Below are 15865 nucleotides of genomic sequence, written 5' to 3'. Positions count from 1 at the left end.
GCTCACAATGCGTCGCGATGACCCTGGGGGACCCCAGTCAGCTAAGAATGTACATGTAATTGGTTATATGCAATTACATTTTGAAAGTAACTTCCCCAACAAAGGCAAAACAAATTCAAAATTGTCAATCAAATATTACGCAAGTTGAGAGGACATAAATGTATTTCAATATTGGTGATCCATTGTTGTTGTTTCCTGGTCTAGCATTGAACCATGCAAGAGCAGCATCTATCCGTTCCAGGAGCTGGCCAGACCGCTCCAGTTCCTGGGTCTATATGACACCACTCTGTGCAATGTCACACACATCCCTGCATATAAGGTACACTCTTTGTAATGTTCACATAATGTTCTCATGATTTTCGTGACCCCCCATGGCAGGGGTCATTGCCATGTTGGCTTTAGCCAACATGGCAATTAACCCATTAAGACCTGAGGCGATTCTTTAAAAATGTTTTCTAAATCCTAACAGTTTTTTGAAAAAAACAATATATATATTTTTTTTCAAGATTTTTCAAAAATAGCAGATCTGCAAGCTCATAGCGCGGCACTCAGTGCCGCGCTATGAGCTTGTATATCTGCTATTTTTCAATAGCCAAATAAATCTTAAAGTGACAGATGCGTTCCAGGTCTTAATGGGTTAAGAAAATGGCTCTGGTGATAAACCCGCCCCATAATTGCATACTGGGCCCTGATTGGTCCCTCTCAACTTCGGAGGGAGAGAAATCCAATCTCTATTTAGAGGGGCCAGACCTAATCTGCCAAGGGCAATTTTCTTTTGCATTGGAGATTCGTCTGGAACCAGGCTTGTGGAGGCCATTTTATGTCAAAATTTATTTTTTCTCGACGGACATACAAAATTACCGGACAATAATATTACCTGAAACGCATTCAGAGATAGCCCTGAATGACCATAACGGGTCATAACTGAGAGTGTACAAATGGAACCAAATGGACCCATTTGGTTCCATTTGTACACTCTCAGAGTTATGGGGGTCCTTGCAAATGAAACGTTTGAGAACCACTAATACTAGTGGACTCATAATGTGCCATAGTTCAGTGTCATACATGTTCTAAAGAAAACCTGGAGACTTGACATGCAGTAATTGGGTATTATGATCAAAATAAGAACACGGTGTGTAAAACAGAACATCTAAAATTTGCCACGGACAAGGCCAAGTCTTTGCCACGGACACATTGGTCCGTGTACGGACATATTGATGACCCCTGCCCCCATGGCCATTGCACTAGCACCTTCCTTAGGCCAAAATGTACGATTGCATTTCTAAAAATTGAAATGGTAGACTACATACCTACTACATGCATCCTTCCTAGGGATGTTAACAATTCATCTATAATCGATAAACTGCCTTTAAGAATTTACTCAATGAAATTTATCGATTTTCAATTAACACATTGAGTGCCAAAAACGGCTATAGCCGAGTTTTTTTTTCTCACAAGGTGCGCTCTAACGCAACTGAGGAATGATCTTAGGACCTTATCTTATGGAATGGACGGATATGAATTTGTCCGCTCCAATGATAGGATCTTGAGAAAAAGGTCCATATCTCCATATATAAATACAGTGGTCAAAACAAGACATTTTCGATGCAATGGCGGATCGCGCTAGAAATATTGTTGTTCCAGTCGTTAGACGGGACCCTCGTCCATCGCACAGACACCTTTTGTTTACATCCGGGTCCTTGTGGTGGCTTCTACAGCTCTAAACAGGTAGGCGTAAACGGTAAGAAGCGCTGGCACTGGATGTACCCTGTTTTAAAAAACCTCTGGCACTCGTGTGGGAAAATATTTTTTGTTTGTTTTTTGTTTTACTTTTTTTTGGGGGGGGGGGCTAGTGAAAGTATGGTGTGTGTGTGTGCTCAAATGTGAACTTACCATAATCCCAGTAATCCTTAATCATATTCAAACCATATTCAGGGGCTTTTGGAGGGAAATGAGACAGACTCCATAGAGCTGACGCTCGTTGACGCTCGTTAATGTTATATACATCAAGGCAATTATGTTTCTGCACTAATTTTCGGTTTCGGACAAGAAATTTCATTTTGGTCCTAAAAAACCCCACTTCGATCGTTAAGGTTATCAACTATCAATTAATGAATTCATTGATAATTTGCATACCTAATCCTTCCGATGTCCGAACTGTTTTTTTTCCCTCGCACAACTGGTGTTCTGGTGTTTCCTCAGTAGCGTGTGTGTGGTATTGTGTCTTTGTCAGGTGACTGGGTCTAAGAATGAAGAACAGGTCCTGAATGCCATCGAGGCGTACACAGAGCACCGTCCTGAGCTGGCACACAGAGCCATCAACCAGCTGTTTGACATCGCCAGGATACAACACTGTAGCCAGCTGCTGAGAGCTCTGCAGGTCTGACACTCAACCCTCTATAAAACCACTACAAAGCCATCAATATAATGTATTATTATTATTTTTGTAAAGATATTTCTGGGGCTTTTTCTGCCTTTATTGATAGATATACAGTACAGTAGACTGACAAGAAAAATGGGGAGAGAGATGGGGGGGGTGACACGCAGGCAGCAAAGGGTTCGGGACTCGAACCCGCGACACACTGTCAGGTTGGATTACCAGCCGCCCGGGTCATGATTTATTTATCTAATGTTGTTGTTAAAGGTGGTGTAAGTGATATTTGTTTTGTTAAAATAATATGTATTCTAATAAAAATTTAGTTTAATTTGTTTTAATAATAATATGTAATAGTGTCTTATAGTAAGCATGTCTATTATGTCTTTTATAGTGTGTGTTCAGTAACAGAGGTCTTCCTGTATTTCCAGCTCTTTAGTAAACAGAAAATACATTATCAGGTCAGGATACCAATTTCATCCAATCAGGAGAGAGAACTCATACAAGGATACAGGATAACACGTGACAGTGGAAGGGATGAAATAAAACTGTATCAAATTGTAACCGGAAGCTGATAAATTGCATCCGATATCCGTATTGGGTGAAATTTGTAACACATCTGAAAATGTATATTCTGTTTTAGAGCTCGAGAGACGAGGAGACCCCTGCTACTGAACAAACCAATATCACTCTATAGCAGTGATTATCATCAGAATATAGAACTTTAACTTCTTAACAAACTTTTTGGTTTTAACCAAAAATATCACGTAAGCACCTTTAAATAAGCAGTATAGTAAATGAACATTGTTTAAAGAAACATTTTTGCTGAACAGTCACTGAAAATAGCCGATCGACAAGCTCACACCACGTTGCAACGCGGCACGTTGTGAGCTTATAGATCGTCTAAAGAGATTTGGTGTAGAGGGAAAAAAGGATGGGGCCTACTATAGACCACTGGAGGACTCGGGTCAACGGAAGTATATATAGGGTTTAAATGCGTCAATTGGACTTTGTAAGAATCTAACACTTCTTTCTCCCTTCGTTACAGTTGGTGATCGCGGCGTTAAAATGCCACAAGTACGATAAGACCATTCAGGTGACGGGCAGCGCGGCTCTCTTCTACCTGACCAACACAGAGTACCGAGGCGACCAGAGCGTCAGGCTCCGCCGCGAGGTCATCGAGGTGGTACTGAACGGAATGGAACACTACCAGGAAGTCACCGTGAGTCTGACACACCCACCAGCACCCCCACATCCTGATTCTATCACACAGCCATTTGCAAGATTTACCTGATACTAAGCTTGCCGCGGTGTCCGGTGTAACCGGTGTGCGGGCCCAACCGGACTTTCGTTTTTTAATTGTCTTATAAAAGATTGCGCTGTTCTCTTTCACCCGAGTGATCAGGTTCACTTTCCACTCACCCGGATACGGAAATATATGACGTCATCCAAACATTTCCTGCTCCGTCCACCTCCTGTTAATTGGTTTCCTGGAAATGCTTATATCTTGGATTGACTTTTTTTCCCCTGTATTCCGCGAGGACATCCTATTTTCAACATGGTCTAAACCAGGGGTCTTCAACGTTTTGAGCCCAAGGACCCCCTAGCTGAGAGAGAGATGAAGCAGGGACCCCCGCTATATTGTATAAAAGTGTGTTTCAGATTCAACTTGTGTTTACGTGGTCTGCTATTTTTTCCCTCTACACCTATACCTCTTTGCCAAAAATAGCCGATCTACAAGCTCACAACGCATCGCAGCCCGAGGCGTTGTGAGCTTGTAGATCTGCTATTTTTGGCTAAAGTTATCCTCAGAAAAGGGATGCTAGGGTTCAAGTGGTTAAGGTAAAAAAAAAATCATATCACACAAATATTTGTCGGACCCCCTGTAGTAACCCTGAGGACCCTCTAGGGGTCCCAGACCCCCTGTTGAAGACCCCTGGTCTAAACAAATGAAGGGACAGCTCCAGTTACATATTTATTTCTCTGGACGACGATCAGTGATCCCCTTTGTGTTGACCAACAGTCTGACAAGCGATCATAATATATATGTTCTGTGGCCAGTTGGGGAGGTGGGAAAGACATGCATTTTTGACGGTATATGCTGTTTTCAGCGTGCCTTCGACATGGAAAGTTACCTCGCGGGTGATTTTTCTTTCCTCTGAGCGACGGCTACAGATCCTGTTTGTGTGTACACACAGTCTGACGATAGATTATTAGATCTACATTTTCTGTGACCAGTTGAAAAGGTTAAATAACACGAAAACGCTGGCAGCGGGTGAGTTTATTAATGTATATACTCTGGCAGTTAAAGAGTCACTGAGTGCCATTGACGTGTTTCACGTGTTTAACCTCAATGGCGCTGGGTGCCAATGACGTGTTTGATGTGTTTTTAAAAAAATATGAAAAAAAACATTCAGAACCCAAGATATCATCATTTGAAAATTTGCTGCTCCATTCACTTCTTGTTTAACTTATTACTGAAAAAGACTGTATCTCGGCTCCTGAGCACTTTTTTTTTACAATGTATTTTTGGCTGGCACAGTTCGCAATTATTCTTTTATTTCATTGGCACTGAATGAGTTAATATGAAAAAGTTCAAATATGATTATTTTGGGGGGTTGTGGCCTGAAAACTTTGCTAACCACTGGTTTACTGGATATCAAACTGGGGAGGTCCTTGAAATGGAAAAGCTTGGGAATCAATGCTCTAACCCTCGAGGGTGTGTACAGTCAGTAACAGCACGTTGAACGCCTCGTCTTCAGGTCCAGAGGAACTGCTGCTTGACACTGTGTAACTTCAGCATCCCGGAGGAGCTGGAGTTCCAGTACAGCAGAGTGAACCAGCTGCTGCTCAACATCCTGGAGCCCGCCCGGCAGGACGAGTCCATCCAGCGCATCGCCGTGCATCTCTGCAACGCTCTGGTCTGCCAAGTGGACAACCAGCACAAAGAGGCCGTGGGCAAGATGGGCTTCGTTAGGGTAAAGAAGAGTGTATAGCGTTTGTTGGTTCAAAGCGTGTTGATTTCGTCGACTGAAACGATGACGAAAAATGTCCGTCGACTACCCTTTTTCACTGACGGAAACTAAATAAATACTAAGCTACGATGACTAAAACTAAATATATTGACAATTTCGTCAACAAATAAAAACTAGACTAAAATGTTAGGGAGGGTCGAGGGGAGAAGAGATCCAGTAGAACTAAGACAATGTTTGCACGTTTGGTTGCACTCGGGTGTTGTGCTCCGAAAATAGCAGATCTACAAGCTCACAACGCGTCGCGTTGTGAGCTTGTAGATCCATTGATCCATGAGCCATTACGACGCCATCAAGGCCTGCCAAAAAACATTTTAGTCGACTAAATACGAAACTAGACAAAAACTAAACATTTCAGATTAATAAAATATGACTAAAACTAAATGGAATTTTATTCAAAAGACTATGAATTTGCTGTCAAAATCAACACTAGTTCGAAATGTTGTTGAACCCGATCCTAAAAATGGATCCGTAAAACATTTCCATTCTCTCCTCAGACGATGTTAAATCTGATCCAGAAAAAGCTACAGGATGGAATGGTGAGTCTCTTACTCCTTACTTAGGATTTGACTAGATCCCCGACCGATATAGAGTTTGGTCAATATATTGGTCATCATTTGAGTTTTTCGATCTTCCAGCTTAAAAAAAACATATATGAATAATAATCTACAAAAAGTTATTTGTGTTTATTTTTATTTGTATGCTCATAAGTTAAATGTTCTCAAATAGAAGCTTTAATCAAATAGATTTCGAGATTTTGCCCTTTTTTAGTAATCCAGTGATCTACAGTAGGACTCTGTTAAATGGGGATCGTCATCGGACCCAAAAATCTAAAGTCTCAGACAGGCTTTAGATTTGACACCATACTGATCAAAACACAACAATTTTGTTTCCCCTTTTTGTTGTCATTTCATTACAGTATCTGTTCTAGTAGAATCTTGTTGTTTTAGGATGTTGGTAACGTCCTGTGTTTGTGTGTGTGTGTGTGTGTGCGTGTGTGTGTGCATGTTGATGTCTTCAGTGTGATCAGGTGATGGAGTTCTCGTGGAGTGCTCTGTGGAACATCACAGATGAGACGCCAGACAACTGTCAGATGTTCCTCAACTGTCGGGGAATGAACCTGTTCCTGGAGTGTCTGAACGTTAGTGCTGTCTGCTCACTTGTATTTGACCACATTTAAACCGGGAAAGCATCTGTGTAACCACTTTAACCATTATTTTATATGGCTTTGGCTATTTTTGAAAAATCGTGATAATTTGTGCAAGTCTTTGAATATGCAGTATCTATTTTTTAAAGTAAGCATTTTTTTACTGCTGCTATTGCTTCTGGGGGTCCCTGGAACAAAATACATATCATTTAGGGGGTCCTTGACACAAAAAAGTTTGAGAACCACTGATATAGAAACATTTTGCAGAAAACTGGATTTAGAAGACATTTTGTAGAATCGGCCTCAGGTCTTAATGGATTAACCACTTAGGACCTCCGTGGTGGTGGGCAGGGACTTTACCACTGCGCCACCCGAACGCCCGACGTGTCTCTTATTGACCTGATAAGGGAGTTGTTCGTTATTTTTGGGAACCAAAAATAACTTAATTTTTCTTGGAAATAAGGGACGCCCGGCCGACTGTCCTTTATCTGAATTTCAGGTAGTTGGTAAATGGCAACCCTAGTTCTCACTTATGCCCACTATTAGAATGCTACCAGTTCTGTTTATTTAGACCCTCCAGAAAAAACGCGGGCAAAAATCGTCTCTTTGTTGGCTCAGAGACTGTCTCAGAGGGGGAGCTGTGCAAAGCTACAAAAGAGATTTCAAACTGTGGCTAATGTTTTTAGCATGCTAACATCCCCCGCGTGTGCAGCCTACCTCGTTCATGTGTTTTCCTTCATGTTCTGGTTTCAGGAGTTCCCTGACAAGCAGGAGCTGCATCGTAACATGTTGGGACTGCTGGGGAACGTAGCAGAGGTCCGCGCTCTCAGACCACAACTCCTCACCCGACAATTCATTTCCGTGTTTAGGTAAGAGCAGTTACATTCTGCAATCTAAGCTTCATACCGCACTTTCCCGTGACACGGCAAGTGTTATTTTCAAGATAGAGCAGTCATCTTGAGCTCAAACGGAAGCTTATGAACTTCGGACGTTTTCTGAATACAAGTGAGACAGTGAGACAGTGAGACTTATAATCATCATCAATAATCCTCTTTGTTGGGGTGCCGATTGTCAAGTGGTTAAAAGGATCCCTGGCTAATATATGCATTAATATATTATAATTGCCCTCTATAACTAAAATAAAATAAATAAAACACCTTAAATATTGTATTTATTTTAGAAATAGTTAATCTTTCACTCAATGGGGGCAATGCCTGTCGCAAGTTGATGATGTCATTTGTTCATGTGTGGTCTAGCCCTATGGAATTTATGGAATGCATGTGCAAAAAAAATCATATTTAAAAAAAAATCATATTTAAATATATATTGATTTGATAGACAGACAAACAGATTTGACAACACATGGACAAATGACATCATCATCAACTTGCGACGGGCATTGCCCCTATTGAGTGAAAGATGAACTATTCCTAAAGTCAATTTTACATTTTAGTTATAGAGACAATTATAATGTATTATAAATTAAGGCATATTTTGCTTATTAGCCAGGGATCCTTTTAAGGCACGTACCACCTAGGCTTTGATGCCTCACAGCGCAGCGCGTTCCCGGTTTGATTCTTGAGCCCAGCGGCAGATTTATCCCTTCACTCCCTTCACCTTCTCTGTTCTGTCGGGAATAAAAAAAAAATACCAAAAATAGTCGTCATAATTTTTTATGAGAATTTGTCAAGCAGACAGTAGCACATCTCCATAAGCACGTTGGGTTACTTGCCCAGCCCTAGGCCCGCACAGTCTTCTCATGTGGTGTGTCTCCGTTACCGGCAGTGATCTGTTGGAGAGCAAGGCGGACGGCATCGAGGTGTCGTACAACGCGTGCGGCGTGCTGTCACACATCATGTTCGACGGGCAGGAGTCGTGGAGCATGGAGGAGCCTACCAGAGACTCCATCATGGACAAGATGTGGGAGGCCATACAGAGCTGGGACGTCACCTCTAGACGCAACATTAACTACAGGTGACTGACGCCCCCCCCCCAGCCCATACGTTTACCTTTCAATAACTCCATCCCGGGTCCGCCACAGCTTAAAACGTGCGCGGATAGGCCTTGTGCTAGATCGCGTATTTTAATAGCTTTTTTTTTTTGAGAGAGATCTGACGTTCATAGTGACAGAACACTATGCAACCAAAAAAAAAAAACCTAAGTCTCGCTAGACGAGATTTCAATCTCGAGATTTCAATCTCGTCTAGCGAGACTTCTGTTTTTTTTTATTTTTTATAATGTTGTCACTATGAACGTCAGATCTAAAAAAAAAACAATTAAAATACGCAATCTAGCGCAAGGCCTATCCGCGCACGTTTTAAGCTGTGGCGGACCCGGGATGGAGTTATGACATTTTTCTACTGTACCATTCATCCTAAGATATCATAACATCATAGAAAAGGTAAGAAAGCCTTAGTCCAAAATTCTCCTTTAAGACCTGGCTGAGGATTCTACAAAAGCCTTCTAAATCCGTTGTTCTCACACTTTTTCGTAATTCAAAATGATTCAACATTCTTCAAGATTTTCCAAAAATGTGGTTATAATAGCAGATACAACCTCGCAAGCTTGTAAATCTGCTATTTTTGAATAGCCATCGCTAAAATCTAAAATAACACGGATGCTTTCCCGGTTTTAATGGGTTAAAACAAGTCATACACACACACAGTCTCAGCTGAGCGACAGCGCAGCGTTAGTTTGCAGCTTGGAAATATAACCATTATTTAGAATTTGTGGGGATAAAGGGTGCTAAAAACATTGCAGTGACAGAAAACATTGTCCACATCGAGTAACAGCAATGCTAATCTCCTGAAGCACCTAACTAAAGTACATGGGGTTATAAAACTAGTCGCCAAAGAAGACTCCACCGGCAGTGATCTAAATGGAGCTACAGCTACTCCATCCATCTAAACAGCCAAAAAACGATTTAAAAAAAATCGCCACAGCATGTCACCCAGACTCAACTAAACAGATTGATTGGCAGGTATGTTGTTGAGGAGGACATGCTTCCCATCGCAACGGTTGAGTTTGTTGCCTTCAGAGAACTAGTCAGCAAAATAGCAGTGAAAGCAGCAGGGCCACTACAGTGCAGAAAGACGTTTAATTGTTCCACTACATTTCATAATGACTACAATGGTCTTTTCTCTCACTGTGCTACAGAGCAACACTAAAACTGTGTGTGTGTGTGTGTGTGTGTGTGTGTGTGTGTGTGTGTGTGTGTGTGTGTGTGTGTGTGTGTGTGTGTGTGTGTGTGTGTGTGTGTGTGTGTGTGTGTGTGTGTGTGTGTGTGTGTGTGTGTGTGTGTGTGTGTGTGTGTAAGTGTAATACAGTACACTGGCATAAGCGGAGAGGTTTTTTATTTTAAAATTTAAAAAAAGGTTTTGTCAGTTAAATTAAGGCCACTCACATCTATATGCAAATGACATCAAATTCATTCAAACTGATAACTGACTGGGGAGGGAGTGTGGGAGATAGGTGGGTTATTGTATTGCTCTGAGTATAATGATCATTACATCCTGATGTGAAAGAAAATATTTCTAAAGAAGAAGAAACAAATAAACGTTTTTATGTATAGCCTATCAAATCATTTGGAAATAATATATATACTTTTATTTTATTTTATACATTTTTTCTTCTTTTTTTTAAAAAGTGAAGTAAAGTAACTAGTTACTAGTTACTTTCATAATTTAGTAACTAAGTAAAGTAACTAATTACGTTTTTGGAGCAGTAACTAATAACTATAACTAGTTACTTTTTAAAAGTAACTTGCCTAACACTGACAGCCACAGGAGTAGTGTGGTGGCGTTTACCTACCTGGTGTTTTCTTTGTTTTGGTTGCCCAAAAATGTCCATGTTCCTACCTACCTACCTACTTAAACACAACCACATTACGCCATTGGCTGATGACTGCTGGCATATAGGGAAATGATTGGTAAACAAAAAAAAGCTATTGTTTTGTTATAACCTAACCCTAACACAGGCCAAGTTACATAGTATGCCTTTAAAATAATGCAGAGATGCCATTAGTATTTAGTGTTAAACTGCTACAATCATAAATGGATCACAAACGGCAATGAAACGGCAATATTTTGGTGCAGGTACCAAAGAAGAAGCATTGTTATTAATGGTTACACTGTAAGATACAGCAGAGATGTGCAGACTGTGCAAAAAAACAAAAAAGAAAAAAAACAATTCAGCAGTATTGATTTTGTGTGCATGAAGTGTTCATACTAAAGATTTGGGTGACACCATGGGTGCGTTCGAAAATACAGCACTGAGCGCACTGGCCAATACAAACTAATAGGCGAGTGTGCTCCGGTGCGTAATTTTCGAACGCGCCCCATGTGGTGACTGCTGGTCACATCAGGTGTGTTTTTAATAACATAAACCAGAGTTCCATTCCTGTTACTGACTAACAAGCCAGTTGCGGCAGCTAGGGCTGGGCTACAGTATCTGGACTAAATATCACGATTTTGTACCAAATACATTAATATCGATATTTTGATGATAACAATCCTGAAATTGGAAGTGATAACACATAGAAATGAGCAGACGGGCATTGGAACTGGAACACTATACATTTTAAGCTGATACATGGGTACTCTCTCCTGATGTATTGTCTGTCTGTTTAAGCGCTGGAGAGAAAGGGAGACCCCTGTTACTGAACAAACACGCTATAGCAATGATTACTATCACAATATAGAGCTTTAACCTTTTAACAAAAACTTGTTTCAACCCAAAAAATATCCTTTAAAAATATATACCTTTAAACCCTATATACTTTGTTGACTTGGGTGCCCCGGGGGTCTAAACTAGGCACTTTTTCATGTTCTAATTTTTCCCCTCTACACCAAATGTCACTTAAAATAGCCGATCTATATTCAAGCTCATGATTACTAACCAAAAGAATATCACTTACACCACTGCTTCTCCATTATGACCACAGATATGCAACCAAAAAAAAGGGTGAAAAACATATTGTTCATTTCAGCTGGTCTTTAAGTACTGCAAATGATCTGTCTCTCTCCTCAGGTCATTTGAACCAATCCTACGGCTCTTACCACAGAGCATTGCTCCAGTCAGCCAGCACTGGGCCACGTGGGCGCTGTTCAACCTAGTCACCGTATACCGTGAGTATGAACAGCCTAGTCACCGTTTACCCTGAGTATTAAAGGGACTACACCATGAATTTTAACTTTTCCCTATTTTTTGTGTGTTTTTGGTCTCCCCTACCTCTCTTCTATCCCCAAAAATACCCCAGTTTGAGCACTATCACAGCATATCTGGGGTTTTATGTAAATTGGTCTCAAAACAGGTCAAACTGATTTGGCCCCGAAAGTGACGTCACTAGCGGTACAATCCCTCCCGTTTTTCAGTTCCAATTTAGGAAAAAATAAGACGTTTTTTTTACTATTTAAAAAAAAAACCTTTTTCCACTCAGAACCAGGAGATAACATGCATACAAACTGGCTCAATAGCGCCACGTGCAAATCAGGACAATGTGGTATTGCAGGTGAAAGTGCTTTATAAGCCAGAGAGAAGTTAGTTAGAGTATATCTGAGGCTTGATTTAGGCTCAAACCTTTTGAAAAACGTTTGAGGGACATAAACAATATGATATTAAATATTTTATTGTTTTTTTTAATTCATGGTGTAGATCCTTTAACACCCTAGTCACCATTTACCACAACCTAGTCACTGTTTACCGTGCATATTAATACTAATAGTAATAATTAATGTTAGGGCACGTACGCACATGCACGTACACGCACATGCACATGCACGCGTACGCGCGTGCACACACACAGACACAGACACAGACACACACACACACACACACACACACACACACACACACACACACACACACACACACACACATACACACACTTGTCTCTTGTTGTCTCTTCATCGCTGTGACATTTAACTCATTGTGTGTTCTCTTTTTGGGGTCCAGCGACCAAGTATTGTCCTCTACTGATAAAAGAAGGTGGTATAGTACTTCTGGAGAAAGCCCTGGAACTGGATAGCTCAAAGGAGGAGACCAAGAGCATGGCAAGGTATGAGGACCAAAAATATACTATGTTGTTATCATCATGGCATAACTACACAACTGAAACCTCTGCCAAAGTTTAGCTGTGCTTTAAAAAGTGTCTACAAACTCTTTACAAACTCCTGACAAAAGCATGTTTTCCGGAAACCTTGTATATCCAAAACAGGTAATTTTCTGGAAATGGGATAAAAAAAGAAGCTGTGGATCCCAATGTAGTTATTATTTAGTCACAAGCTCATTTTTATACTTTTCATTCGTTCAATATTCATAAAACCCACAGACACACTTTCATGTTCAACATTAGGGAAAATAGGCAATCTACAAGCTCCCAACGTGCCGTGATGCATCAAGTTGTGAGCTTGTAGATTGGCTATTTTCGCTACTTTCGTGTGACACTTGTAATAATAATAATAATAAATTTTATTTGTAACGCACTTTATATTTGAAACAAATCTCAAAGTGCTACAGGATTAAAAACATAAAGAAGAAAAAAAAAGAAAACAACAATAAAAGTAAAACAGTGAAATGAATAAACTTCAGATCAAGTCATCAGGCACAGTAGAAGTTTAAAAGGATAAAACAACTACATCTCTGTCTAAGCAAATGCCTTGTTAAAAAGGAAGGTTTTTAGGCCCTTTTTAAAAGTGTCAATCGACTGTGGTGCTCTCAGATGGTCCGGGAGGGCATTCCACAGTCGAGGAGCAGCTGAGCAGAAGGCCCGATCCCCCATGGTGCGGAGATTCGTCGTGCGGGGCTCCAGTACGTTTGAGTTTCTGGAGCGGAGTGAGCGGGTGGAGCGGGTGGAGTTCGGGGGTTTGATGAGTTCCTTTAGGTAGGAGGGGGCATTGCTGTAGATGCACTGATGAGTGAGGAGGGAGACCTTGTATTCGATTCTGACGGAGATGGGGAGCCAGTGTAGTGAATGGAGGATGGGTGTGATGTGTTCGTATTTCCGCACTCTCATCAGGATCCTAGCAGCACTGTTCTGGATGTACTGGAGCTTTTGGATGCTCTTGCTAGGGATCCCGATGAGAAGTGCGTTGCAGTAGTCAAGCCTTGAGGAGACAAAGGCGTGGATGAGTTTTTCGGCATCTGGCAGAGTGAGTGTGGGGCGGAGTCTGGCTATATTTCGGAGGTGGAAAAATGAGGTTTTACAGAGGTTTTTAATATGGGAATCGAAAGTCAGGTGGGGGTCCATTTTAACACCGAGGTTGGTGACTACGGGTGAGAGTGAAAGGATCTGGCTGGAGAAAGTGATGCTGGTTATTGGGGATGATTTGACCTGGTGTGGGGTGCCGATTAGAATGGCCTCTGTTTTTGTACTGTTTAGTTGTAAGAAATTTTGAGTCATCCACGCCTTGATCTCCTCAAGGCAGGTGGTCAGTGTGGATGATGGTGTTGAAGATGGTGACGGCAAGGAGGCAGAGTGGATTGGGTTGGTCCTGATGTAAAGTTGGGTGTCATCAGCGTAGCAGTGGTAGGAAATCCCATGCCGGCTGATGACACGACCAAGGGGGAGTATGTATAGTGTGAAGAGGGTGGGGCCGAGAACAGAACCTTGGGGGACGCCACAGGTGACAGGCTGTGTCCGGGAACTTGCCCCTCCCAGGGAGACACGCTCGGTTCTGTCTGTGAGGTAGGAGGTGAACCAGTGTAGTGCGGAGTCGGAGAGTCCTATGGTGGAGTGAAGACGGTCAACTTGTGTGACAATTTACGAAAGAAAGAAAGAAGAAAGAACCATTAAAAGTTGAAATATGGAGATACAAGGTTTCTGCCCAACAGCAACAATATGATCCAGTATTGATTGGTTGATTGAATACTTTATTAACCCATTAAGCCCGGGAACGCATCTGTGTGTCATTTTTAGATTTCTTCGGCTATTAGAAAAATAGCAGATATAGAAGCTCATAGCGCGGCTTGTAGATCCGCTATTTTAGAAAAATCGTGGAAATATGTGCAAATCTTTGAATATATATATATATATTTGTAACTCAAATCTTTGCTTCTGGGGATTCTACAAATGTCTTCTAAATTCTAAGTTTTTAAAACTTATGTTGCTATAATATCAGTAGTTCTCAAACATTTTCATGTCAAGGACCACCCAAAATGATATGTACTGTATTTGGCCGCGGACCTCCATCTCAAAATATTTTCTTTCAGGGACCCCCAGAAGCAAAGATTTGAGTTACAAATGTTTGCTTTAAAAATATATATATTCAAAGATGTGCACACATTTTCACGATTTTTCAAAAATAGCAGATCTACAAGCTCATAGCGCGGCACTCGGTGCCGCGGTATGAGCTTGTAGATCTGCTATTTTTGAACAGCCAAAGACAACTAAAATGGCAGAGGTGCGCTTAAGCAATGTTAAAATGATAAAAACAAAAACGCCTCAATGGCTTGTTTCCGTCGTGGTCCTTATGAATGTTTTGTGTCTTGTTGGATTTGTCCTCTCAGGAAAGTCATGGAGCAGTGTGAGAACTTCAAGGACGACCCCATGGAGATCAACCCGGGTCAGGAGCTGAACGGTGGGCGGGGCTAACGGTCCCACTCCCCCCCACACCCACGCGCACACACTCACACTCACACACACACACACACACACACACACACACACACACACACACACACACACACACACACACACACACACACACACACACACACACACACACACACACGCACACACACACACAACTCAACAAGAGTCGCTTCCTGCTCCCATCAGCCCCGGCGGGCGCTCCACCCGGGCGGCGCTGTGTGTCGCAAAAGAGCAGAGAGCTGCTGGCTGGTTTTTCGGACGGAACGAAAAAAAGAATTGCTTCGTAAAACACTTTAGAACATAATTACTGTATGTGGTGCATGGTGTTCACTTTCTGAGGTGTGTGCTTTCCTTTTTTTGGGGTGGGGTGGGGGGGGGGGGTGTGCGTGTGTGTGTGTGTGTGTGTGTGTGTGTGTGTGTGTGTGTGTGTGCGTGTGTGTGCGTGTGTGTGTGCGCGCGCGTCAGAGAGAGAGATCATGTTAAAAGACTTCATAAATCGCTCGGGTTTTCGAACCCTGCGCCTAAAACGGTAGCCACCGCTTAAAAACGATCGCCCCCCCCCCCCTGAACTGCAGCTGTTCGTGCAATGCATCATGGGTAATTGTCCTGCAAAACCACACGGTCGTAAGTGCTACCCTTCCACCCCAACCTACACCCCAACCCACACCCCATCCACCCGCAGTTGGTCATTTTATTCACACGGCAGCCATTTTGCTCTGATG

General features: G+C 41.9%; 1 protein-coding gene across 1 annotated transcript in view; it reads left to right on the top strand.

Annotated features, from left to right (window-relative positions):
* Positions 1 to 15202, top strand: part of zer1 (zyg-11 related, cell cycle regulator) — a 29820-nt gene extending 14618 nt beyond the window's left edge. Inside the window, exons 7-17 of the mRNA XM_080418730.1 lie at positions 205 to 319; positions 2234 to 2380; positions 3423 to 3596; positions 5137 to 5352; positions 5904 to 5945; positions 6428 to 6547; positions 7307 to 7422; positions 8339 to 8527; positions 11582 to 11679; positions 12506 to 12608; positions 15059 to 15202. Of these exons, the coding sequence (XP_080274856.1) occupies positions 205 to 319; positions 2234 to 2380; positions 3423 to 3596; positions 5137 to 5352; positions 5904 to 5945; positions 6428 to 6547; positions 7307 to 7422; positions 8339 to 8527; positions 11582 to 11679; positions 12506 to 12608; positions 15059 to 15143 (1405 nt within the window). The 3' untranslated portion in view covers positions 15144 to 15202. The remainder of the gene's footprint in view (positions 1 to 204; positions 320 to 2233; positions 2381 to 3422; positions 3597 to 5136; positions 5353 to 5903; positions 5946 to 6427; positions 6548 to 7306; positions 7423 to 8338; positions 8528 to 11581; positions 11680 to 12505; positions 12609 to 15058) is intronic.
* The last annotated feature ends 663 nt before the right edge of the window (positions 15203 to 15865 follow it).

Source organism: Gymnoscopelus braueri (assembly GCF_963280865.1).
Source record: "Gymnoscopelus braueri genome assembly, chromosome: 22".
Classification (NCBI taxonomy): domain Eukaryota; kingdom Metazoa; phylum Chordata; class Actinopteri; order Myctophiformes; family Myctophidae; genus Gymnoscopelus; species Gymnoscopelus braueri.
Note: the sequence above shows the minus strand (reverse complement) of the source record. Positions and strands in the feature narration are given on the sequence as shown.